The sequence below is a fragment of the Triturus cristatus genome, chromosome 7 (genome assembly GCF_964204655.1).
Source record: "Triturus cristatus chromosome 7, aTriCri1.1, whole genome shotgun sequence".
Lineage (NCBI taxonomy): Eukaryota > Metazoa > Chordata > Amphibia > Caudata > Salamandridae > Triturus > Triturus cristatus.
The window spans coordinates 393,651,070-393,676,996 of NC_140590.1; the positions used below are offsets into that span (position 1 = coordinate 393,651,070).

The 25,927-nt window shown below is 43.2% G+C and overlaps 1 protein-coding gene across 1 annotated transcript in view; it reads left to right on the forward strand.

The window, feature by feature from the left end:
* Positions 1-2,493: 2,493 nt before the first annotated feature.
* Positions 2,494-25,927, forward strand: part of LOC146809767 (nicotinamide N-methyltransferase-like) — a 72,763-nt gene continuing 49,329 nt past the window's right edge. The window contains exon 1 of the mRNA XM_085616617.1: positions 2,494-2,694. Coding sequence (XP_085472743.1) covers positions 2,547-2,694 — 148 coding nt within the window. The 5' untranslated portion in view covers positions 2,494-2,546. The remainder of the gene's footprint in view (positions 2,695-25,927) is intronic.

The window sequence follows — 25,927 nt, forward strand, 5'->3', positions numbered from 1 at the left end:
CATTCCTGGCATTTAGTAAGCTTCTGCCACCCATGGAGCAAATTTTGCCAAACCCAATCTCTTTAATCCAGAGGTTGGGAGGAAGAAAAAACTTGTTTGTCCGCATGGCATAGGGGCATGGCCCAATCCAGGCTAGGTCACCCACCATCATTTGGCGACAGGACCTGAGAGCAAGGCCCTGCCATCATCGTTAAGGCGGGCGGAGAGAGAGTATCCAGAAGGCTGTGAACACGCAGCTCGGAAGCTGTTGTATCTGAGGTGTAGTGGTGGCTATAAAAAGCTAAAAAGATATCCGCAATCCCTGGGGATGTGTGACAAGGCAACCTGTGCCATCCCTGACAGCTAAGACCACTGAATCCACCTCCTGCTGGTGGAGTTGAGCCACCAATAACCGGCTGGTCAAGCTGCCCTGCTCATAATGACAATAGCGGAGCTTATGGAGGGCATGTTTCACCTGAGTGGTGAAGAGGCCATTGAGATCCAAGTGTGCCTTTTCTAGACTCATGTGCATGTGGTCCAGATACACACAAAAGAAGCTACCCTGAATGAGTGTCTGATTCTAAGATGAAAAAAGACATACTACACCTTCTTCTGTGGGGTTTTGGGAATATCAAAAAATTGAAAGGACTGTCCTCACTCACCACCAGGTGTCATGCTTCATCCTCAGCAGTCCTCGCTCCCTAGAAACAGCATTTGATAGAGAGCGAGCCTTCACCTGGAGAAAGGGAGGCACTTTAACAACTAAGTGGGGGCCCGTGCAAAGAAATGAGTGATTTAAAAATTAATGCAAACTCCACATGTAATTTTATTTATATGGGGTTTGCTTAAAATTAAAAGCTAGGGTGGGGAAATGGGGTTTAAAACCCCATCCCCATCAGTGTCGTCAAAATGTTTCTGCTTTGGCGGCAATGAGCAGAGAGGGGGGAAGTGCAATAGAGGATGGGGAGTAATAATCAGCCCATGGATGGCCAGCAAGGTCGGCTCTCCCGCCCTCAGCCTGGAGGTAATGAGGGGGCAGGTCTCTTGGTGCCATGGCAGTGCTTAGCTGGACAAAGAGAGAATCCATCAAAGGCCATGCCTGTCTGGAGCGTGGACCTCTTAAGGTATTCCAACCACTCCTTGGGGCCAGCAAATGGAAGGTGTGGTGCCCTGGGCCCTCTCAGCTGTTGAGGCACTAGGCACGGGTCAATCTGGTGTAGGGTGGGGCTGGGACCACGGCTTCACATGCTCCACTGACCTCATCAGCCACCGGGAGCTCTGCAGAGGCAGCAGGCACCCTGTGACATCACTGAGGCATGGGGCACCTCCTGGTGGGGGCACAGAAGCCTCTGGTCGGCGAAGTCGGGCAACAGTGAGCAGGTCGATGCCCATGCCCATGCCCGGCTCCGTCCCATGGGCCTCAGGCCACCAATCAGGGCATTCATGGCAGCAAAGCCACCCGCAATGGGTGGGGAGCAGTCACAAAGCAGCTTGCACGCAATTGCCCCCAGGATGGCACCAGAGTCTCTCCAGCAGGCCTCGGAAGCAAGGAATACCAGCATCAGGGGGCCATTAGCGTCAGTAGCCTAAAAGTGGTATTTTCAGAATTTACATTTTCAGACTTTTAAATCCAACTTTACCATTAAAGAGCGTTTTAAATTACAATTCTTAGTACACAACCTCAAAATTCTTACTTGCTCCCAATTGAATGTTATCACCTATTAAATGTAATGAGGTAACCCACTGTTATCCTATGGGAGAGGTAGGCCTTTCAACTATCTGGACACGTAAAACTTAAACATACTTGCCCAAAGTTTTAAAGATAATGCACGCTGCCATCTGGGCTTTGTAGAGCATACTCTCGGTGAGATTTATATGTATCAAAAAGGAAGGTTTAGGCCTGTCAAAAGTTTTTTCTCGTGCCAAAATGAAAGTTTAAACTGCACACACAGTCTGAGGCATGTTTAAATAAGCTACTTAAGTATGGAACATAATAATTGCTGCAGGCCCACTAGTAGAATTTAATTTCCAGGCCCTTGGTACATGTAGCACCACTTTACTTAGGACTTAATAGTGAATTAAGTGTGCCAATTGGGTGTGAACCAAATTCACCATGTCTAAGGGAGAGAGCACACATACTTCAGCACTGGTTAGCAGTGGTAAAGTGTCCTTAAAGCCAACAACAATGGCTTCAGAACACAGGAGGGTAAAGGCAAAAGGTTTGGAGATGACCCTGCCAAAAGGGCCAAGTACAACAGCTAGGCATTCGGAGCTCCACAGAACATCTCTATAAAGTCAGAGTGAATGGGTATTGTAGTGCCAGGGCACCTCATAAAAGGCAAAAGAGAGGGTATACAGTAAACGCATAGATTATGCAATGGAAGATACTAAACAACCGGATGGTTTGATTAGGATGTCACACGATCAATATTAGCATGTAGCACGTGTTCTAAATTAACATATTTTAATAGCTCCAGTTACCCTATAAAGTAGGAAGAGGAAAACGTGACACAGACAAGGAAAGAGAAGCAAGATAGCAGAGTCAAGAAAGAATTGAGAACGTGAACATGTCATCCGTTTCTTCAGTGATAGCTGAATATGGAAAATATTTTGACCCCCAAAAAAAATTTGCAGAATATTGTAGCGCTGAGTCAGGTTTTAGGGAAGATACTGTAGGATTTCCACTCAAATGGCTCGTCAAAACCTTCAGTTCAGGTATGTAAGACTTTTTAGCAGCCTGCCACTTTTGTGATTTTTCTTACTTCAGTAGCTTTCTTTTAAATGTTATTGTGAGCCAAACACCGGGAAATAGCGGTTTTACGTTAAAGGGAAATAATGCAAGGTGAGGTTTTTGTGTGTGTTGTCCCATCATCTTGTTCCATACCGTGATGCAGGTTTAGTGTATCATTGATGTGGAAAACTGCATAAGATACAGCAGGTGAAAAGCTTAGCTTCAAAGTTGCTAAGATGAAAAATAAGTGTAGTTTCCATATTGTTTTACTGCTTATACTTTAGAAACCTCTAAATGTTATTCTAGATCGAAGAACTAGTGTGAGTTATATTATTGAATTTTCAATACAGATCAAACAAGTCTTTACTGAGAACATTATTTTGTACTGTAATGTTATTGTACTGTTTAATTGAATTTAATGGATAGAACAATAACACTATGCACATAAAGTAAACATTACTTTAATTGAATTGAAACTAATTTCGTTTAGAGCTGCAATCCGATATCCAGGCCTCCGACGCCTGACCATCTGTAGAGGGCCCCTAATGTGATTATCCTTTTCTGACCCAGGCATGTTGATATTAAAATCGCCCATTGACATCAACAAAGGTAAACAATGTTAGGGGACACATGGGTCATGTTAGAAGATTTCACAGAGATAACTGTGTTACTTAGAGGCACAAGACAAAATCTCAGCAAAGCTTGCTGATCCTTCCTTGCTTTTTAGAACAGTTATCGTATCAGTGAGTTTATTTGGTCACTATTTAAACCCTTTGGCCAATACATAAAACATATTATTAGACTGGCTAATCTGAAATTACCAGATTAAATGCTTGTAGAAGGTTGGACGAATGGTCTGCCAAAATGGTAGCCGTAAAGATAGATGAGGTTCAAAAGGACTGTCCTCACTCACCACCAGGTGTCATGCTTCATCATCAGCAGTCCTCGCTCCCTAGAAACAGCATTTGATAGAGAGCGAGCCTTCACCTGGAGAAAGGGAGGCACTTTAACAACTAAGTGGGGGCCCGTGCAAAGAAATGAGTGATTTAAAAATTAATGCAAACTCCACATGTAATTTTATTTATATGGGGTTTGCTTAAAATTAAAAGCTAGGGTGAGGAAATGGGGTTTAGTACCCCATCCCCATCAGTGTCGTCAAAATGTTTCTGCTTTGGCGGCAATGAGCAGAGAGGGGGGAATATAATCAGAAAACCACTGAATTTCAATGGAAAACAAAGGTTAAAAGGACGTTATATTTATGTTTGGTAAAAATATCTTAGAGGGCCTGCAGATTATCATGCTCTATGTAGTGTTGTTTGAGGAAAGATTGCTCGGTTTGGAGCTGCACGGCCTTACAGCCATTTTGGCATTGGAATGGGTCCTGTCTTAGTGAGGTTCTGTTGTGGGAGCTTCCACTTGACCCACGACTTTTCCTGCTACATTCTACTGACGATATCGGGGGTAACCGGTACAAACAGCACTTACTCTTTCTTGCCCTTGTCATAGCTAAGAGGGACATAGCGCAAATGTATTTATTTATTTATTTATTTGAAAAGATTTACATAGCGCTTCAAGACCCGGGGGTAGCAGAGCGCTTTACATGAGCATTAAGATTCCAGTCAGTACAGTAGATTCAGCGGGAACAAGAAAATATGCAGACATTACACATTTAACAAAAAACACTTCTTAAATAAGCAATAAGACTAACAATTATGACCATGAATGGAATGAAAATGTCACTACAGAACAATGAACACAGAAACAATAAAAAAGGCAAGGGAGCTAAAGAAGGGTTGTCTACCCGGGACAAGGCTTTCGTTTATGCAGTTAAATGGGATTGGGCTGATCAAACGTACATTATCCGAAACATGCAGCACAGCTCAAATTGGGGGAAGGGGGAGAGATCGGGGCTGTTAAGTGTGGAAGCGAAGAAAAATCGAGTGAAATAGGGTAGGAAGGGAGCAAAAGAGAGGAGAAGTGAGCAACAAGTTTGGGGGAGAATTGAGGAGGAGCTAGAGGTAAGTGTTAAAAGGAGGGAGGGTAGCATTAGAGTGGCAAAAAAAGTCAAGGAGGAAGAGAGAGGGGAGAAGAGTCGTGCAGAAAAAGACTGTCAGGGGGGAATGAATAACGGGGGATGAAAAGGGTTGAATGCAGTGATTACGGACCCCAGTATTTGCAGAGAAGGTGGGATTTGAGGTCTTTAAAGCTGTGGCACGAGGGGTTGCAGCACAAGTCTCTGGGGAGGGCATTACCGATGATCGGGCGTTTCTCGAGAAGGAGCGGGATTGTGTGGAGCTCCTATTTGAGAGAGGGGACGAGAAGTAGAGCATTTGAGCATCTCATCTGCTGGGAGCAGCCCACTTTTTCAAGTTTGTCGGAGAGATATAGTGGGGTTTGTTGGTGGAGGGCTTTGTGTGTAATGCAGGCAGTCTTGTATGTAGATCTTCCCTCGATGGGGAGCCAATTTAGGGCCTTGAGGGCTGGGGAGATGTGGTCGAAGCATTTGCAGTCAGTGATTAGCCTGGTGGCAGAGTTAAGCACAGATCTATGGGGGGCAAGGTGTGTTTTGGGGATTCCAGTGAGGATAGCATTACCATAGTCTATTTTAGAGAGGACTAGGGATTGGACAACCCATTTAAAGTCGTCAGAAGGAATGAAGGGTTTGAGTTTTTTAAGATGCCGGAGGGTGCAGAGAGCTCCTTTTGCCACATTCATAATGTTGTTGTTAAAAGTGAGTTTATTGTCGATATTGAAGCCAAGTGATTTTGCTGAGTTAGATAAGGAGAGTGCAGTTCAGGGCATTGAGGTCAGAGAGCCAGCCTTGGATGGGGAGCTTGTTGTTTTTGGGTGAGAAGAGAATGATTTTGGTTTTATTAGGGTTAAGTTTGAGGTGATTGTAGAAGAACCAGGATTGGATCATACTCACAGCATTGTTAAGGTGGAGAATATCGGAGTGGCATTTAATCTTGTAGTACAGTTGGGCATCGTCCGTGTAGAGATGGTAGTTAATTCCTGCTTGTTTCAGAATGAGGGTAAGGGGTTCCATAAAGAGGTTGAAGAGGGAGGGAGAGAGAATGGAGCCCTGGGGTACGCCTAGGGAGACCGGCGTGGGGTTGTAGAGGCAGTCCTTGATTTTGATTTGTTGTGTTCTGTGTTGGAGAAAGGAGGAGAACTATTTGAGGGCTAGACCATTGATGCCAAAACGGGTTTTGAGTGAGTTAAGTAGCAAGGCGTGGTTAACTGTATTGAAGGCAGCGGAGAGATCAAGGAGAATGAGAAGGCAGGACTCCCCATTGTCAAGGAGCTGGTGGAGGTCGTCGACAATCTTGAGCATGGCTGTTTCCGTGCTGCACCCTTTTCTGAAACTGGATTGCAGCGGGTCAAGTAGGTGGAAATTGTCGATGTGAGTGTCGAATTGTGGGAGAGCACATTCTTCCAGGACTTTAAATAGCGGTGGGAGGTTCAAAATGGGGCGAAAGTTGTTAGGGTCATTCGGGTCGGCTGATGGGTTTTTGAGGATGGGAGTGATTTGACCAAGCTGAAGAGAGTCAGGGACGCACCCCGTGGCAAAGGAGGAGTTAATGATTGAATTCCAGTAAGGGGCGATGATGTGTTTGAGGTCATGGACGAGACTGGGGATCTTTGGAGTCCGAAGAAGGCTTAAGTTTGGAGATGATGTTGAGGACTATGTGTTGGAGTGCTGGGGTGATGGGGTGGGGTCGACGTAGGCGGGAGGACTGAAAAGCTATCACCCGCAAGTAGAAGGGAAGGCGAGGCAGGGGTAGTGAGGAAAGATTGCTCGATTTTGGTGATTTTCTCAGAGAAGAAGTTGGCAATTTCTGCACATCTCTCTGAGGAGGCAATCAGCTCCGGGGGGGAGGGCACCCAAATGTGGAAGGTGACATCTCCCCCCCATCCTTAGGTAAATGGAAGACTGAACTAGACAAATGTCTTGGGGCCGAGATCGCTGTTTTCGATGCCCGGAGATGCCCTGCGAAACACTGAAAGATTTGGACCCGATGGATGACATATCGAGGTATTGACCTTCCCCCTCTGCCAGATACAGACCCCTAAATGGTGCCCTTAGATCCATGTAATTCATTATTCCCTATTTTGTCTAGATAGAACATCGTTGTTCTTTGTGTATGTACACATTGAGATTGGTATGTCGTATATGTTACTATGGAGATCGAGAACTGTCTGCACATTGTTTATAATGTTTCACCTGCATGTTCAGCGGGTGTTGTTACATAACAGAAATGTGGTTATTGGCTGTAACAGCATCCTTTCTTCCTTACAGGTCATTGTAGGGCTATGGCCTCGACTATGGCAAAATAACCTAATAAAATTTGTTGTTAAAAAAAAAAACATGCAGTCTGGCATGGAGGAGGCCAACCACAAAATACAAGCAATTGTGTTTCAGAATCTAACTCTTGTAACCAGTATCGTAAGCCTACAACAGAAGGGATGCATGGGAAAAAATATGAGGACACACAGGTTCTGCCAAGTAACTTTTAACCCATAGGCCCAGCTTCCGCTGATGGGGCTACATTTGGATTTCGGCCACGGATGGGATTCATATGTGTTTCTTCATCCAATGTGACATTGTTGAACACAAAGCAGCCTGGGATAATACTGCCATTTCTCCCAACTATAACATGTGTGACATATAAGCCCATGAATAGTTCCATCAAGATACCAAAGGCCTTCACCTTGATGCCTTCTATTTTTGTGTGCCCTATGCCGTACCTCATTTAAGGTACACTAATAAGCCAGGAAAAGGAGGTCAGAAGGGAGTAGGGGCATAAGGGGTAGTCAGAAACATCTGGTGCAGACGAGACTGCTTGGTGTATTGGTAAAATATGCAACATTAAACATACATTTGAGTGTGAGATTCTGTTAGTGACCATCATGTGAGTGAAAGTTTGTTTATGCAGAGGAATGTGCAATGGGTAGGCATGCATATAAAACCCAAAGCTCATTTTACTCACTAAGCAGCCATATGTCTCCTTAGTGTTGAAAAGTGGGTTATTAGTAGTAGTAAATATGCATCTGCCACTGGCAATAAGTCCACTAACACAGTCTAGGTTGCAGTACAGATCTCAATAAATTATTCCCAGACTCAACCCTTGGTAACTTGGCTGCGAGCAGGCAGGCTTAACTTAGGAGGCAGGTATATAAGCATTTAAAAACCCCAATTCAGTAAATAATTAAGACACAACAAACAATAAAAATCCCACGCCAATTTATAAAACTAGGAAAATGTGTTATCTTTAAAATGACACCAAAACAAAAGTCCCATGTAGGGAACCCGAGATAGGTATGTTTAAAGATTTAGCACTATATAGCACTTAGGAACCTATAGCGCCACTTTGGGACACCTGGTCATGCTTGACCGGGACAAAGTCAAAATATTAGGCTGACCGCGATGGAACCCTGCTCGAATGACCTTCTCTGTAGGCCGCTGTCTAGATTTTATGGTGGTGCTGAGGGTACAAGCAATATCAAATAAATTGACAATCAATATCACCCATCTTCCCCCATAAAAACAATTTAAAAACATTTTGTAGCATGTACCAAAGGGTGATACGCACCCTGAGAAAAAATAACATACGCTGTGAAGATGGGAATAAAAACCCATCATGACACCCCGCAAGTAAGGGTCAAACACTTGGGACTGTAACCCATCCCTCCTGTAAGGGTTTTCTGACATTAACCATGTAAATGGGACTAACACCCATATACTACCCCTGACGTAAGGGTGAGAAACCAATGTATACGTGTAGCACCTGGTGACTTATACACCGTAAAGACAAGACGTGTAGCGCGTGGCGACTTACACACCAAGCAGACAAGACGTGTAGCACATGGCGACTAACACACCGAACAGACCAGACGAGTAGCGCATGGCGACTTACCCACAAGTAGTGTAATTAAGAAACATAAAGTTGTGAAACCACAAACCAAGAGACAAGAACGTCCCTCATGTAAGGGCAGTGTGTGGTGTAAAAATAGAACTAAGCTCCATACTCATCCCTCATGTAAGGGAGTGTAGAAGAAACTAAGAAAAATGTGACCACCGCCCACTAAAAGACTAGGACCTCCCTTATGTAAGAGTACCTAAGCTAACCTAAATATATGGGAAAAGCAGAGCCCATACAACCATCTCATGTAAGATATGTGAGATACAAAAAAACATCTAACACCATAAATGATGTAAACAGTAAAAACAAACTACCAAGCAGGCATTTTGAACATAGGGCTCTATGCAACTGTAACCCCAAATACACAAAGTGTGGCCTTACAACATGAATGACCTAAACACTAAACTCACCTAATACTTTGATACTATACCCTAGTGTCCATAATAGGATCGTAAAAGACATATAAACACTGTAAAATGAAGACAAGGTAAGAAATGGATGACCAATGGTGCCAACAAAAGTAACCAAAACTGTGAGCATAATCCGACTTTAGTGGAAATGTGAGTGAATGTCCTGACAATTAAAAACCACCAACTACAGCTTCTGTTGAAGCAGGAAGATAAGTTAGACAATACTGGAACAGTCTTACCGGAGACCCAAAGACGAATGTCATACCCACAGCAGCTGAAAAACATGGAAAACACCGAATACAACTCTTCTCACGGGTGTGAAGATCCTTGTAGAAACTTCCCAAAACTGTGCCGGAACATCATGCAATGCTGGGCACTTTAAACGCTGGCAAAAACTGACATATTGAGGCAGTGCATGCTGGAGAAACGGACACAGCAATAGAACCGATTCTTGGAGGAGCTCTGACAAAAATGCAACAGTGTGAAAGTCGGAACAGCACCCAAAATGGTGGCACGCTGCGCCGGATGGCTCAAGGCACGTCCGTGCAGCAGAGCATTTGTATTCAGTTTGATCACTGCCTAGCAACAGTGTCCACAGTATGTAAAGCAGCACATCCACGCAATCGTCTTGCGATTGTATAAAGAAGGAAAACTTGCGAGCGCTCCAGGCAGATCGTGACTCCGTTTTGAATCTTGAAGACAGTGGTTAAACTGCCAATATAGCAGGTAAGCACAATCCTGTAAAGGAAGTGTCCCTCGTTGCACTCGTGATGAGAACAGAGTTCTCTTTGCTAATAAACTGAGTTTCACAAAAGACTTTGTCCGAGGTCAATGTTATTTATTGAACCTTTTCTTCATATGATCATGTAGAATTGTAATCATTCATGTATAATCATCAATTTATTCGGATGCCCAATGCATTTTGGGCTGTTCAAACCCTTCATCAGGGGCGACACTCTGAAAGGAAACGTGAGGAATCAGTATTAATGTCTGGAATTCTCAGCGTTAATACTACGTGTCAATTAACGAGCAAGTGAAGTTAAAATGGTGTGAGGGAAAATATGCGGATAATGTGAAAAATAACGAGAGATTAGTGTCCTCGCGGTCCCAGTAGGTGAGCAGAAAACAAGTAAATAAAAGATGGTGGTGATCCCGGGGGGCGCTCGCATCAAACAATTCAAATCGGCGAATGTAGATAACGTAGAAGATCCAGGAGGAAAAACATCAACAAAATCTGTGGCGAAGAACACACGCAGCCAGAGAACCTTGTGATTAACATCTCCAGTTATCATCTTACTCACTTTGAAATTTCAACATTACAAAAAGGGACTTCCTTCGTTCCCACTTACCACTCAAATCCACTCGAGACCGAAATAAGCTTTTTTAAATTCATGCGTCTACTAAGGCTAAAACATTATTTCAGCAACATTTTGAGCATTCCAGACATTCAACGCCACAATACTTTACTGGGGCTTCGAAATAAAAGTACTTTTACAGCACCCACAAGTCACAAAGTATTGGATGCCTTTGAGACCATTGTTAATAAAGAGCTTCAATTAATTGGTTACCACAACAAAACCAAATTTAACATCATCACTCAAAAAGAACAACACATTTTGAAGAGTTTAGCGAACAGGTCTGAAATCACAATACGTCAAGCTGACAAAGGTGGAGCATTGGTAATTATGGATTCGACCTTTTACATTGAAAACGTAAATGAACATGTTAAAGATTCACGGACATACATGCCCATACTTTTTGATCCTACCAATGAATTTCTTGACATCTTAAAAACCATCGTCAACACCGCCCTGGAACAAGGAACCATCACTGAAGAAGACAAGAAATTTTTGATCAAAACCAACCCATCAACACCTTACATTTACATGCTTCCTAAAATTCATAAGCATGACACTAAATCACCATTCAGACCCATTGTTTCAACAATTAACTCACTGCATGAACCCATTGGAAGGTACCTGGACAAGCATCTACAGGCATCAGTTCAGTCTATGACGACATACATCAAAGACACCACGGACTTCCTTAAAATTCTTGAAACCAGCCATCACCTGATATCTGCTGATACCATCTTATGCACCACTGATGTGAAATCACTTTACACCTCCATTCCACACGACCAAGGCATTGAAGCCATTGAATCATTTCTCATCAACACAGACAAACCTGAGAAACTCAAAGTGTTCCTCATGGAACTTATGCACTTTACCCTCTACCACAGCTACTTCGAATGGGCTGGTACCTTTTACATTCAATGCTGGGGCACTTCTATGGGCAATTGTGCCGCTCCAGCGTACGCTAATCTATACATGCACCGATTCAAACTAGATAACGTTTTAACCAACGTTGAATGGAATGAACATCTTGTCCTTTACAAAAGGTACATTGATGATATTTTCATCATATGGAATGGTTCCTCTCACCATCTAGAAGCTTTAATTGAAACACTCAACACAGTAGACCAACGGATTAAATTCACACATTCTATAAGTAAGGAATCCATAACGTTTTTGGACACCCTCATCACCATCAACCAAGGAAACCTCATTACACAAGTATATACCAAATCTACCGACCGCAACAACCTTCTCCACTTTCATAGTTTTCACCAACCATCACTAAAAAATCATTTACCCTATTCACAACTTTTGAGACTTAAAAGGATTTCAAGTACTAATGAGTTATACAAATCCAGTAAAGCCCTGTGTATCTTAAAGTTCAAACAACGGAAATATCCCAGTGATGTTCTGGACAAAGCGGTTCTGAAGACTGAGAAATCCACTCGACACATGTTATTACAATCCACATGACCAAAAGCAACAGAACAAAGAATGACATTCGTGTCTAAATGCTCTACGAAAAGCTTTACCATCAAGAAAACCATCTTGAGATATTGGCCAATGCTAAGCACAGAGGCGGATTTTAATAACATCTTTGAAACACCCCCAAGATTCGCGTATCAAAGATCACGCAACTTGAAACAAATCCTATCCAATACCACAGAGTCTACCACAACTACCTTTAAGGGAACTGTACCCTGTTTTAACTGTGGCAACTGTAACAGCATTATCAAGGGGACCATACTTCAACATCCACTACATGGTTATCCTATCAAACTCAGAGTTACAGCTACATGTAACAGCCAGAACGTGATCTACTTGTTGAAATGCCCCTGCGGTTTGGTCTACGTTGGTAAAACAGAGAGAAAGATTTGCATACGAATCAATGAACACAAAAGTAATATAAGAACCCAACAGGTCAAATCTCCAATTGCCACTCACTTCCAACGTCATCAACACAACATCTGCCAACTACGTTTCCTTATTCTTGAACAAATTCCTCATTTGAAAGGACGAGATAACAACAAATACCTTCTACAGAGGGAAATTTTCTGGATTCACAAACTTAATTCCACCCAACCAAAAGGTCTTAATGAACGTTATGAGCTTGGCTGTTTTTTGTAACCTTGTCGCCTTCTTCCCTGAACGATTTGCATTGACATGAGCTGATCCTTCGTTGGAATTTCACATGACCTTCATACCGTTCTATTTATGTTTGATCAAATAGTTTTTTCTATTTTGTGATACTCACCCGCCATTCTGACCTCTATGTTGGTCTAATGTTTTTGTAAACCAGTATTTTGCACATCACGTTGTTTTATTCTTATGGTCTCACATATTAGTTGTCACACATTGTCAGCACATTTACGTACGTTTTGCCACGGTCTTGTTCCCCGTAACATACTCTTCGCACACCTTTTCTAACTCTTACACTCGCTAACCGTATGAAAACTACGAGTCTTTTTTCAGCGTAGTTTACAATCAACCACGCCCATGATTTGCACGGGCTTCCTTATCACATGACCGCTACCCGTTAATCCTCCTCACCCGCTGACACAGTTTGGAGCGTTTTTTCGCTATGTGAAACCTCCGCAACCTGCACACCTAACAGTAAGTTCACTTTCCGTTACTTTCGGCTCACACTTCCCGACGACATTTCCTGCACCTCTTAACCGCAATCTTGTTGTTTTTATAAGTTACTTTGTTGCTACTAACAAACACTCGATACAAGTTTAGCCTGTCAACACTCATCTCCTTGACGAGCGCACTGAACATTCGCGTGGCACTTTATCTACATTCGCCGATTTGAATTGTTTGATGTGAGCACCCCCGGGATCACCACCATCTTTTATTTACTTGTTTTCTGCTCACCTACTGGGACCGCGAAGACACTAATCTCTCGTTATTTTTCACGTTATCCGTATATTTTCCCTCACACCATTTTAACTTCACTTGCTCGTTAATTGACACGTAGTATTAACGCTGAGAATTCCAGACATTGATACTGATTCCTCACGTTTCCTTTCAGAGTGTCGCCCCTGATGAAGGGCTTGAACAGCCCGAAATGCATTGGGCATCCGAATAAATTGATGATTATACATGAATGATTACAATTCTACATGATCATATGAAGAAAAGGTTCAATAAATAACATTGACCTCGGACAAAGTCTTTTGTGAAACTCAGTTTATTAGCAAAGAGAACTCTGTTCTCATCACGAGTGCAACGAGGGACACTTCCTTTACAGGATTGTGCTTACCTGCTACTTATGAATTCCCAACTCGGGGGGAAAGACTCGTTTGCACCAACGACTCATTGTTTACACCTGTCCACTTGCTGAACATTTGAGTGCGCATAGTCTGTTTTTTCATTGTGTAAACTGCCAATATAGCCTCACCATGGACGTACCTAAAATTAAGCCGGTAATAAGGCTGTACTTCATTGTTTAAGATGGCTTACAGATCAAAAAGTCATTGAAAAGTTCCCACCACAAAAGTCCCACACATGACGCCAGTTAGATGGCTGATTTTCCATTGTAGTGCAATGTGTTTAAAAGTAGATTTCACTGTAATGTCCTCAACGCAAAAGTCTCACTCGTGCCGCGGGCACCGTGACCAAGCTCCAGCAGTGAAAATACACGTAGAGAAATGCCAGAGAGGAGTTCTGCTCTCAAAGGGAAGAGGGATGGCACAGTGTGCAGAGATAACCCAAATCAGGGCACACGCTTAGATAAATAAAGAATAATTCGATGGTTTTCATTACATTTGGCACATGTAAATTGCAGCTCCCATTTTCAGCAAGCAAAACATTCTCAGTAAACCTTTGAAGAACGATGTGGCTGGAACACACAGGAATGTAATGGAAAGGAGTGCGCCTTGGATAGGGTAGTCAGCTGTTTAACCCCTTGTATGCTCATGACGGCTCCCGGCCCTCATGCATCACGGTGGGCGTGTGCGCACGACGGCCGGGAGCCGTCGTAATCCCGCCCACCGTTTATTTCTCCCGCACAGCGCGGGAAATAAACCCGCACCCAAGGGGTTAAAACGTGTATGCTTGTAACAATCACAAAACCCGTTGACCCATAGTGATGTAGAAAGTAGCAAAGTTAAAATGTGGAAGTAGTGAGGCTCACACCACTTACCCACTTGCATAAATGTCATTTTTAGAAGACCAATGAAGCACATACAGGCTGGGACTGTCCACTGACAAGGACACTGGTGGGGCTTGGAAGCCTGGTGCTTCACTGTAGATGCTTTATTCTTGGTTTCTGTACATTTCTTTAGTTTCTCCATATCCATAATATAGACAGTTTCTGTAAATCCTGTAGTACGCTTGGGTCTTGGTCCAGGTCGTCGCCAAAATATGTTGTATCTTACCAGACTGGTAGTGATGTCATAGTTACATGCACAAGATGATCGTAGTGCGTGGAGTCTTTCATGAGGCTCCTGCGTACGATCATCTCGTGTGTAAACATGTTGTTCATTAAATGTGTCCACGCTCCGCGGCGTTCTCTGGTCACCGGTCTTCCAAGCAACGGTAGTTTTGTGCTGGAATCCGTGGCAGCAGGACGTCGTGGTCGTGGGTGAATTTCTCATGGAATAAATTCTTATTCTTCCTCTACTCGACTCTTGGATTATTGAACTTGCAACATATTGGCGACGATTTGGGATTTAAATGCTTCACCCAACTACCACTTTCACCAATTTCTTCAGAATTACTTTCTCACTCCGCTTTCAAGAAGAAGGTCGACAGACACGCGTCGGACTTTAGCTTCTTCGCTCTTCTATCCGTGAAGGCTGAACAAGACGCAGCTGTCTTCATTTGAATGCAATTACATCGCGGACCTACGGAAGTGCCATTTCTCTTCAGGACGAGATCGCGCATGTCAATTTACAACGCTTGCATCCTCTTCGCATTTACAGGGGAGGTGCCGTTTTACAAAAAAAAAATGAGATCACGCACGTTGATCTCCAACGTCACGTCCTCACCACATTACAAAATTTAAAGATACAGCACACCATTTTTTGCGTTTTCTTTCTTCAACGCTACAGGCTCATCATAATTCAAGATTTAAAGGCACAGCACTAAAATTCAACTGATCATCTACATTTAAGGTATTTATAACTGCGGTCACTATATTTTTTGAGTACCTTAACATGTTGAATATTACAGAAAGGCTGGTAAAATAAGAGGAATTGCTTGTTTTTAGCCATTTTTATGATTTGAAGTCAAACTTTATTATTCTAAACGTTCTTAAACGGCCTTTATATCCAGACAAATAATTTTTGGCACCTTTTCTTCAAGTAATTTTTCACGTTGTGCCTTCACAAACCTTTAAAGATTTAAAAAAAAATAAAAAATTATTTAACTAAAATTGGTATCTCATACATTTTGACTACATGGCGTCTTCTCAACAAATTACAACCCCTCCTCCTTTTCTTCAGTCTCCTGGTAAACCAAGTGTTAAGTGGCGCCAATGGTTCAACATTTTTGACAATTATCTAGTAGCAGTTGATGCTACAAAGTATCCAGCTGTTCGTAAGGCAGCCATTCTATATAGTTGCATTAGTCTTGCAGCACAAAAAGTCTTTGATAATTTACCTCACATTGCTCGTACAGGTTCTGGTGATGACTGGGACACCTACAAGGAGGCACTTGCTCGCTTATCAAAGCAATATGATGAGGAACCTAGTATTATGTTGGAACGACACAATTTCTTTAAAAGGAAACAAAGTATTGAGGAAACAGTGGAAGAATACATTGCAGAATTACGAATACTGGCATCCACATGTGAATTTGGTGTAAATACAGATTGTGCAATACGAGACCAGTTCGTATTCAGCTGTTTCTCACAAAAAATTCAAGAAAGACTGTTAAGCTGCAGAAATACAACATTATCTGAAACTATTGATATCGCTAAATCTATTGAACGTTCCATGGTCTCATCCAAGGCCATTCTAGAGGGACATTCCATTAATTCTGTTACCAGCCAACCTGAAACAAGTGTATCTGCCATTTCTACGTACAATGCTGGAAGGAACTTTCAAAGAAAAAACGTAATATGCTACAGATGTGGTTCAAAGTCACATATTGGGAATTCTCTTTTATGTCCAGCATTAGGGAAGAGGTGCACTGTTTGCAAAAAAATTGGACACTTTCAAAGAGTATGCAGAGCAAGGAGACCAATTAAAATTAACAACATAGACATAACGGAGGATGTGCAAACCATTTCAGAAAAACTTACCAATGTTGTTGTGACTATTGAATGCAATGCTATTTGTGAATGGGGTACTGCTAAAGGTCCATGGTGTGATATTTTTGTTGCAGGTATTCCATTTAGGGCCATGGCTGATTCGAGATCTCCTATTACAATTCTTTCAGAGGTCTGATTTGTTAACACTTGGGATAATTCCATTCTCCTCACTCCAACAGACATCAACCCTAAGGCATTTGGAGAGTATGAGATTGATATGCTTGGATATTTGAAGTCTAATTTAAAATGTTTGGGTCGTCATGTTTTGACAAAAATCTACGTTGCAATCAAGGGTAGGGACATTGTTGGGTGGCAGGACCTTGCAAAAATGGGAATCTATCTTAAACCAGGTTCTGACAACTCTATTGTTCTTTGGGATTTACCGTAAGGATACATTGCAGAGGACACTGATAGTATTAACACATTGGCCACTAATTCTTCTTCCTTTTCAGATCTTTCCACTGAAATTAATGAGATTATCAAGCAATTCCCTTCGGTCCTCACTAACAAAATTGGTACCGTTTTGGGTTTTGAACATCAAATAAGACTCAAACCTAATGCCCAACCAGTTATACACAAAGTTAGATCCTTACCTCTCAGTGCCAGAGATGATCTTAAAAAAGTATTGGACAATCTTTGTTCTGAACGCATAATTGTTCCTTGTGATTCATCTCAATGGGTTTCTCCCATCGTCATTTGCAAGAAAAAGTCAGGCGAGGTGAGACTCTGTGCTGACTTGCGCTCATTAAATAAGAATATCATTATAGATTGTCACCCTCTTCCAAAAATCCATGATCTTTTACCTGGCATAGGGGATTCTAAGTACTTTTCCCTAATTGATTTACGGTCTGCATATCACCAAATCCCTCTCAGTGTAGACTCTCAAGAACTCACTACTTTTATTACTCCCTTTGGGGCGTTTAAATATCTCAGGCTACCATTTGGACTAGCATCCGCTGCAAGCCTATTCCAAAAACTCATGGATTCTCTTTTCAAAAATATTGTAGGTGTCCAAGCATACCAGGATGACATTTTGGTCCACGCTAGCAGTCGTGAAGCACATAATTCCACCTTGACCGAAGTTTTAAAAATGTGGTCCTCCTCTGGCATGACCATCAGACACGAAAAATGCAAATTTGGTGTTCAAACTCTTGATTGTTTGGGTCACACACTGTCACCAGAAGGCATTATACCTAAACTTTCACTAATACAAGCAGTACGTGAAGCTTCGCCTCCCAGGGATAGAGACGCTTTACGTTCTTTTCTTGGCTTGGCTGAGTATTATGCTCTTTTCGTACATGGTTATGCTCAGATAGTTGAACCCCTTCGAGCATTACTTAGGAAAGGGGCAAAATTCTCATGGAGTGATGATCTGCAAGACACTTTTAATAAGGTAAAGGTCATTATAGAACGTGCCCCTGCTCTCCGCCCATTTCAGGATAATTGCAGATGTTTCCTAAATGTTGACGCAAGTTTATTTGGCTTAGGAGCTGTTCTTTGTCAGTGGGTAGGAAATGAGGAACATACAATTGCATTTGCTTCTAGGACATTACTACCTCCAGAAACACGTTATAGCACAATTGAAAGAGAAGCACTCGCTTGTGTCTGGGCTATTCAAAAATTTAGATCATATATTTGGGGACGAGAATTTGATATCTTCACTGACCATAAACCTTTAGTTTATATGCTCTCAGGTTCTGGCCCGAATAAAGCATCTGCTAGACGTATACGTCTACTATCCACCTTACAAGAATACCATTTTATAGCAAAACATTTACCGGGAGGAAAAAACTTTAGAGCAGATTGCCTCTCCAGGATGTCTTTAGAAAATGTTCAGAATGAAGATGATAATAATATTTCAGAGTGTGTGGTTGCAGCTATAGATGCTGTTGTGGGGTTTCCTTCTATTTCTGAACATACTTGGAAGTTAGAATGTGATAAAGATCACAATCTACAAAAAGTTAAACAATTTATTACTCATGGTTGGCCAGCAACTAGGACACTGTCTTGTGACTTGAAGAAATTTGCTCATGTTGCTGAGGAAATTTCTATTGTGGGTGAAATCATCATGCGTCATGATTTGTTTGTTCTTCCTGAAAAGTTGTGCAAGAATATCATTCAATTAGCACACCAAGGCCACCTTGGTATTTCTAAAACCTGTAAGAGAATGAAGGAGTTCTATTGGTGGCCTTCCATGGAAACTCAAGTCAAGTCCACTATAGAAACATGCCCAGAATGCCTTTTTTCTGATAAAAAAGGGAAGACTCTACAAACTCCCTTACACACTGTACCTTTCCCAACCGGACCTTGGGACAAAGTTGGTATGGACTTTTCTGGTCCATATGAACTACTCCCCAGGCACAACAAATTTTTAATCTTGTTAATTGATTATTTTTCTAAATGGATGTTTTACTGGTTTTGTGATGGAGCTACTACTGAAAACACCATCAAGTTCCTTGAACATGTGTTTAAACTAGAGGGTTCGCCGAAGTCCATAGTCACTGACAATGGTACACACTTTTCATCACAACGTATATGCAAATATCTAGAATCTCATGACATACTACATTTAAAGGTCACACTTTATTCTCCATCTTCAAATGGTCTAGTTGAAAGAGGAAACAGGCTAATCAAGGAAGGCACCCAAACTGCTATTGCTTCTAATCTAAATGTTGATGATTTTTTTAGAGATAAGGTCTGGTCGTACAACACCACTCCCCATTCCACCACTGGGGTCGCACCTTTCACACTACTGAGAGGTAGAATGGTACATTCAAATTTATTTCCCACTTGGTTGTCTAACAAATCAGAACGAAAAATAGATTCTGTAGATGCAATCAGAGACAGGGTGAAGAACACCCAAGAAAAAATGAAAAGCCAATTTGACTCAAAAAAACATTTCAGTGGAGATTCATTGAAACCCGGTGATTGGGTGTTAATCAAAAAGCTCAAGAAAGTGGTGAAGGGCTCTTCTAAGTTCTTTCGTCCAGTTCTAGTTTGCAAGGTATCTAAAGGTTCAGCTTTCTTATTTAACAAAGGGTGGTGGAACAAAAGAGATTTAGTGTTAGTTTCCAATACTCAAGCTGACATCATTTCCAACCGTTATGGGTCTAATGCAGGTCATTTACAACCCTACAATTGGTTACAAGATGTGGATCCTGCAAAAACTCAAAGTGCAGAAACCTTAGTTATACCCTCTTCTCATATGTTCCAAACACACTCTTTGGTTGTACCTGCAACTATATATTACCAGGAGGACAAAGTTCCTGCGGGCAGGTGCAAAAAGTCACCCGAGCCCTTAAAAATAAAAAAGGAGTGAAAGAGTTCCTAGTTTGAAGAACCACTCAGGTAAGTGGAGGACCACTCTATGTCCTCTGTTGCCCTCACACACCCCGAAAGGTGTCATGCTTCATCATCGGGCGGTTGCTCCTCGTAGGGCCGGCGCTGCAATTCCCTACGGGCCCCTGAAGGGTCACTTTATCGGAGATCTTTTAGGATGGTGCATGTGGGTATGTGGAAAGTGGGTTCTGTATGGAGGGTAAAAAAGGTGCGTGCAAGTGAGTGAAAAACATGGAGGGTCATCATGCAGCAACTTGTATAGATGTACCCTGAGCAGAATTAAACTGCTAAAAAATTGTGACCCTGAAGGCACAATCTGCCCATGGATCGGGGATCAAAGGCCAACATGTTTCGCGCCTCTTTCGCCTGAGAGGTCGGTGGCGCTTCGTCAGGACCAAATTTTTAACAATAAGTGCACGTGAAAAATAAGTAAATCGAGTTAAAATACCCTCAATATCGGTCTGGGCAAACGCCTGTACACCCTCAGTGTGGTAACAGGTCAACGATGAAAAAATCGCTCCAGGTCAATATCTAGGAAAGGAGAAGAGAAGAAAAAGACCACAGGGATGTGTATCAGAAAAACTTAATACAACATAAGTGTGCCACAGTCGTGTGCACATCAACCCCAAGCCAACGCCAGGACACAAGGCCAGGATATATAGAAGGGCACCACCACCAAGCACGGCATCTGACAGAATTACCCACCCAACAGTGGTCGCATCATGGCATGTCAAAAATGTAAACTGGTCATCCATATGTAGGGCCAAGGAAACATAATCTCACTAAATATGACACAATCCTAATCCCAAAAGGGGGAAAGCTCGCCCCTGGTGACAAAAATAGAAGCTATATTGACAGGGTAAGACCTTACCTAACCGGATCATTATACAAAAACCAACAGCTAGGCGTGTGGAATTCCTGCAAATTATTGGGAATTCAGCCCGGGTCGTTACACCGCTGTACCGCCCCCATCCATGCGGCTGCCAGTGATGATCTGCCCACGGCAGCACTTGCCTCTTAAATAGGTCACGGGAACTCGTCAAAAGGTGATTCCTTTCACCGGGTCAATTCTATTTCCGGGTCCCGGGCTTGCAACAAAGCACAGCTGCGCATGCGTGTAGCATTCTTGATAGTGCGCGTGCGTGTGAGAGAGAAACTAATCCCCTGTGCCCCGGTACGGGCATACCATTGTTATTTAAAATATGTCACTCAAACGCAATGTCAGAAAATAGCGTAATGAAGATATCATGTGCAACCATTGTTGAAGATGGTATGTTGCAAAATTACCCCCGTGCATGTACCTTATATTAACAATGTATATTGGTGATTAACAGCCAGCACACCACATGAAAGGTTAGAATGCACTATGGCTTCTAACCAATGGAAAGGGGGCGAGTAATAAGGAATGAGATTTGTTTACATTGTGAATGCCCCTAGAGGACCAACCCCAACAAGATTGCTGCCATATGAAACACAGTAGGGTGTGAGTAGAACAAGTAGTGCCAAACCCTTGTCAAGGGACAACTCGTGCATTACCCAAATCAAGGTTGTGGTTGTGAAGGATTGTGTACCCCTAGAAAAGGAACTAAAGATAAATGATCCCACGGCTACACCGCCGTACTCAATATATCAAACACGAAAAGAGGGGGGGATCTAGGAGCTAAAAAAAGGTCCAGTGTCCATGCTCCCAAGACTAGGTATATATTACCAGGAGGACAAAGTTCCTGCTGGCAGGTGCAAAAAGTCACCCGAGCCCTTAAAAATAAAAAAGGAGTGAAAGAGTTCCTAGTTTGAAGAACCACTCAGGTAAGTGGAGGACCACTCTATGTCCTCTGTTGCCCTCACACACCCCGAAAGGTGTCATGCTTCATCATCGGGCGGTTGCTCCTCGTAGGGCCGGCGCTGCAATTCCCTACGGGCCCCTGAAGGGTCACTTTATCGGAGATCTTTTAGGATGGTGCATGTGGGTATGTGGAAAGTGGGTTCTGTATGGAGGGTAAAAAAGGTGCGTGCAAGTGAGTGAAAAACATGGAGGGTCATCATGCAGCAACTTGTATAGATGTACCCTGAGCAGAATTAAACTGCTAAAAAATTGTGACCCTGAAGGCACAATCTGCCCATGGATCAGGGATCAAAGGCCAACATGTTTCGCGCCTCTTTCGCCTGAGAGGTCGGTGGCGCTTCGTCAGGACCAAATTTTTAACAATAAGTGCACGTGAAAAATAAGTAAATCGAGTTAAAATACCCTCAATATCGGTCTGGGCAAACGCCTGTACACCCTCAGTGTGGTAACAGGTCAACGATGAAAAAATCGCTCCAGGTCAATATCTAGGAAAGGAGAAGAGAAGAAAAAGACCACAGGGATGTGTATCAGAAAAACTTAATACAACATAAGTGTGCCACAGTCGTGTGCACATCAACCCCAAGCCAACGCCAGGACACAAGGCCAGGATATATAGAAGGGCACCACCACCAAGCACGGCATCTGACAGAATTACCCACCCAACAGTGGTCGCATCATGGCATGTCAAAAATGTAAACTGGTCATCCATATGTAGGGCCAAGGAAACATAATCTCACTAAATATGACACAATCCTAATCCCAAAAGGGGGAAAGCTCGCCCCTGGTGACAAAAATAGAAGCTATATTGACAGGGTAAGACCTTACCTAACCGGATCATTATACAAAAACCAACAGCTAGGCGTGTGGAATTCCTGCAAATTATTGGGAATTCAGCCCGGGTCGTTACACCGCTGTACCGCCCCCATCCATGCGGCTGCCAGTGATGATCTGCCCACGGCAGCACTTGCCTCTTAAATAGGTCACGGGAACTCGTCAAAAGGTGATTCCTTTCACCGGGTCAATTCTATTTCCGGGTCCCGGGCTTGCAACAAAGCACAGCTGCGCATGCGTGTAGCATTCTTGATAGTGCGCGTGCGTGTGAGAGGGAAACTAATCCCCTGTGCCCCGGTACGGGCATACCATTGTTATTTAAAATATGTCACTCAAACGCAATGTCAGAAAATAGCGTAATGAAGATATCATGTGCAACCATTGTTGAAGATGGTATGTTGCAAAATTACCCCCGTGCATGTACCTTATATTAACAATGTATATTGGTGATTAACAGCCAGCACACCACATGAAAGGTTAGAATGCACTATGGCTTCTAACCAATGGAAAGGGGGCGAGTAATAAGGAATGAGATTTGTTTACATTGTGAATGCCCCTAGAGGACCAACCCCAACAAGATTGCTGCCATATGAAACACAGTAGGGTGTGAGTAGAACAAGTAGTGCCAAACCCTTGTCAAGGGACAACTCGTGCATTACCCAAATCAAGGTTGTGGTTGTGAAGGATTGTGTACCCCTAGAAAAGGAACTAAAGATAAATGATCCCACGGCTACACCGCCGTACTCAATATATCAAACACGAAAAGAGGGGGGGATCTAGGAGCTAAAAAAAGGTCCAGTGTCCATGCTCCCAAGACTAGGTATATATTACCAGGAGGACAAAGTTCCTGCGGGCAGGTGCAAAAAGTCACCCGAGCCCTTAAAAATAAAAAAGGAGTGAAAGAGTTCCTAGTTTGAAGAACCACTCAGGTAAGTGGAGGACCACTCTATGTCCTCTGTTGCCCTCACACACCCCGAAAGGTGTCATGCTTCATCATCGGGCGGTTGCTCCTCGTAGGGCCGGCGCTGCAATTCCCTACGGGCCCCTGAAGGGTCACTTTATCGGAGATCTTTTAGGATGGTGCATGTGGGTATGTGGAAAGTGGGTTCTGTATGGAGGGTAAAAAAGGTGCGTGCAAGTGAGTGAAAAACATGGAGGGTCATCATGCAGCAACTTGTATAGATGTACCCTGAGCAGAATTAAACTGCTAAAAAATTGTGACCCTGAAGGCACAATCTGCCCATGGATCAGGGATCAAAGGCCAACATGTTTCGCGCCTCTTTCGCCTGAGAGGTCGGTGGCGCTTCGTCAGGACCAAATTTTTAACAATAAGTGCACGTGAAAAATAAGTAAATCGAGTTAAAATACCCTCAATATCGGTCTGGGCAAACGCCTGTACACCCTCAGTGTGGTAACAGGTCAACGATGAAAAAATCGCTCCAGGTCAATATCTAGGAAAGGAGAAGAGAAGAAAAAGACCACAGGGATGTGTATCAGAAAAACTTAATACAACATAAGTGTGCCACAGTCGTGTGCACATCAACCCCAAGCCAACGCCAGGACACAAGGCCAGGATATATAGAAGGGCACCACCACCAAGCACGGCATCTGACAGAATTACCCACCCAACAGTGGTCGCATCATGGCATGTCAAAAATGTAAACTGGTCATCCATATGTAGGGCCAAGGAAACATAATCTCACTAAATATGACACAATCCTAATCCCAAAAGGGGGAAAGCTCGCCCCTGGTGACAAAAATAGAAGCTATATTGACAGGGTAAGACCTTACCTAACCGGATCATTATACAAAAACCAACAGCTAGGCGTGTGGAATTCCTGCAAATTATTGGGAATTCAGCCCGGGTCGTTACACCGCTGTACCGCCCCCATCCATGCGGCTGCCAGTGATGATCTGCCCACGGCAGCACTTGCCTCTTAAATAGGTCACGGGAACTCGTCAAAAGGTGATTCCTTTCACCGGGTCAATTCTATTTCCGGGTCCCGGGCTTGCAACAAAGCACAGCTGCGCATGCGTGTAGCATTCTTGATAGTGCGCGTGCGTGTGAGAGGGAAACTAATCCCCTGTGCCCCGGTACGGGCATACCATTGTTATTTAAAATATGTCACTCAAACGCAATGTCAGAAAATAGCGTAATGAAGATATCATGTGCAACCATTGTTGAAGATGGTATGTTGCAAAATTACCCCCGTGCATGTACCTTATATTAACAATGTATATTGGTGATTAACAGCCAGCACACCACATGAAAGGTTAGAATGCACTATGGCTTCTAACCAATGGAAAGGGGGCGAGTAATAAGGAATGAGATTTGTTTACATTGTGAATGCCCCTAGAGGACCAACCCCAACAAGATTGCTGCCATATGAAACACAGTAGGGTGTGAGTAGAACAAGTAGTGCCAAACCCTTGTCAAGGGACAACTCGTGCATTACCCAAATCAAGGTTGTGGTTGTGAAGGATTGTGTACCCCTAGAAAAGGAACTAAAGATAAATGATCCCACGGCTACACCGCCGTACTCAATATATCAAACACGAAAAGAGGGGGGGATCTAGGAGCTAAAAAAAGGTCCAGTGTCCATGCTCCCAAGACTAGGTATATATTACCAGGAGGACAAAGTTCCTGCGGGCAGGTGCAAAAAGTCACCCGAGCCCTTAAAAATAAAAAAGGAGTGAAAGAGTTCCTAGTTTGAAGAACCACTCAGGTAAGTGGAGGACCACTCTATGTCCTCTGTTGCCCTCACACACCCCGAAAGGTGTCATGCTTCATCATCGGGCGGTTGCTCCTCGTAGGGCCGGCGCTGCAATTCCCTACGGGCCCCTGAAGGGTCACTTTATCGGAGATCTTTTAGGATGGTGCATGTGGGTATGTGGAAAGTGGGTTCTGTATGGAGGGTAAAAAAGGTGCGTGCAAGTGAGTGAAAAACATGGAGGGTCATCATGCAGCAACTTGTATAGATGTACCCTGAGCAGAATTAAACTGCTAAAAAATTGTGACCCTGAAGGCACAATCTGCCCATGGATCAGGGATCAAAGGCCAACATGTTTCGCGCCTCTTTCGCCTGAGAGGTCGGTGGCGCTTCGTCAGGACCAAATTTTTAACAATAAGTGCACGTGAAAAATAAGTAAATCGAGTTAAAATACCCTCAATATCGGTCTGGGCAAACGCCTGTACACCCTCAGTGTGGTAACAGGTCAACGATGAAAAAATCGCTCCAGGTCAATATCTAGGAAA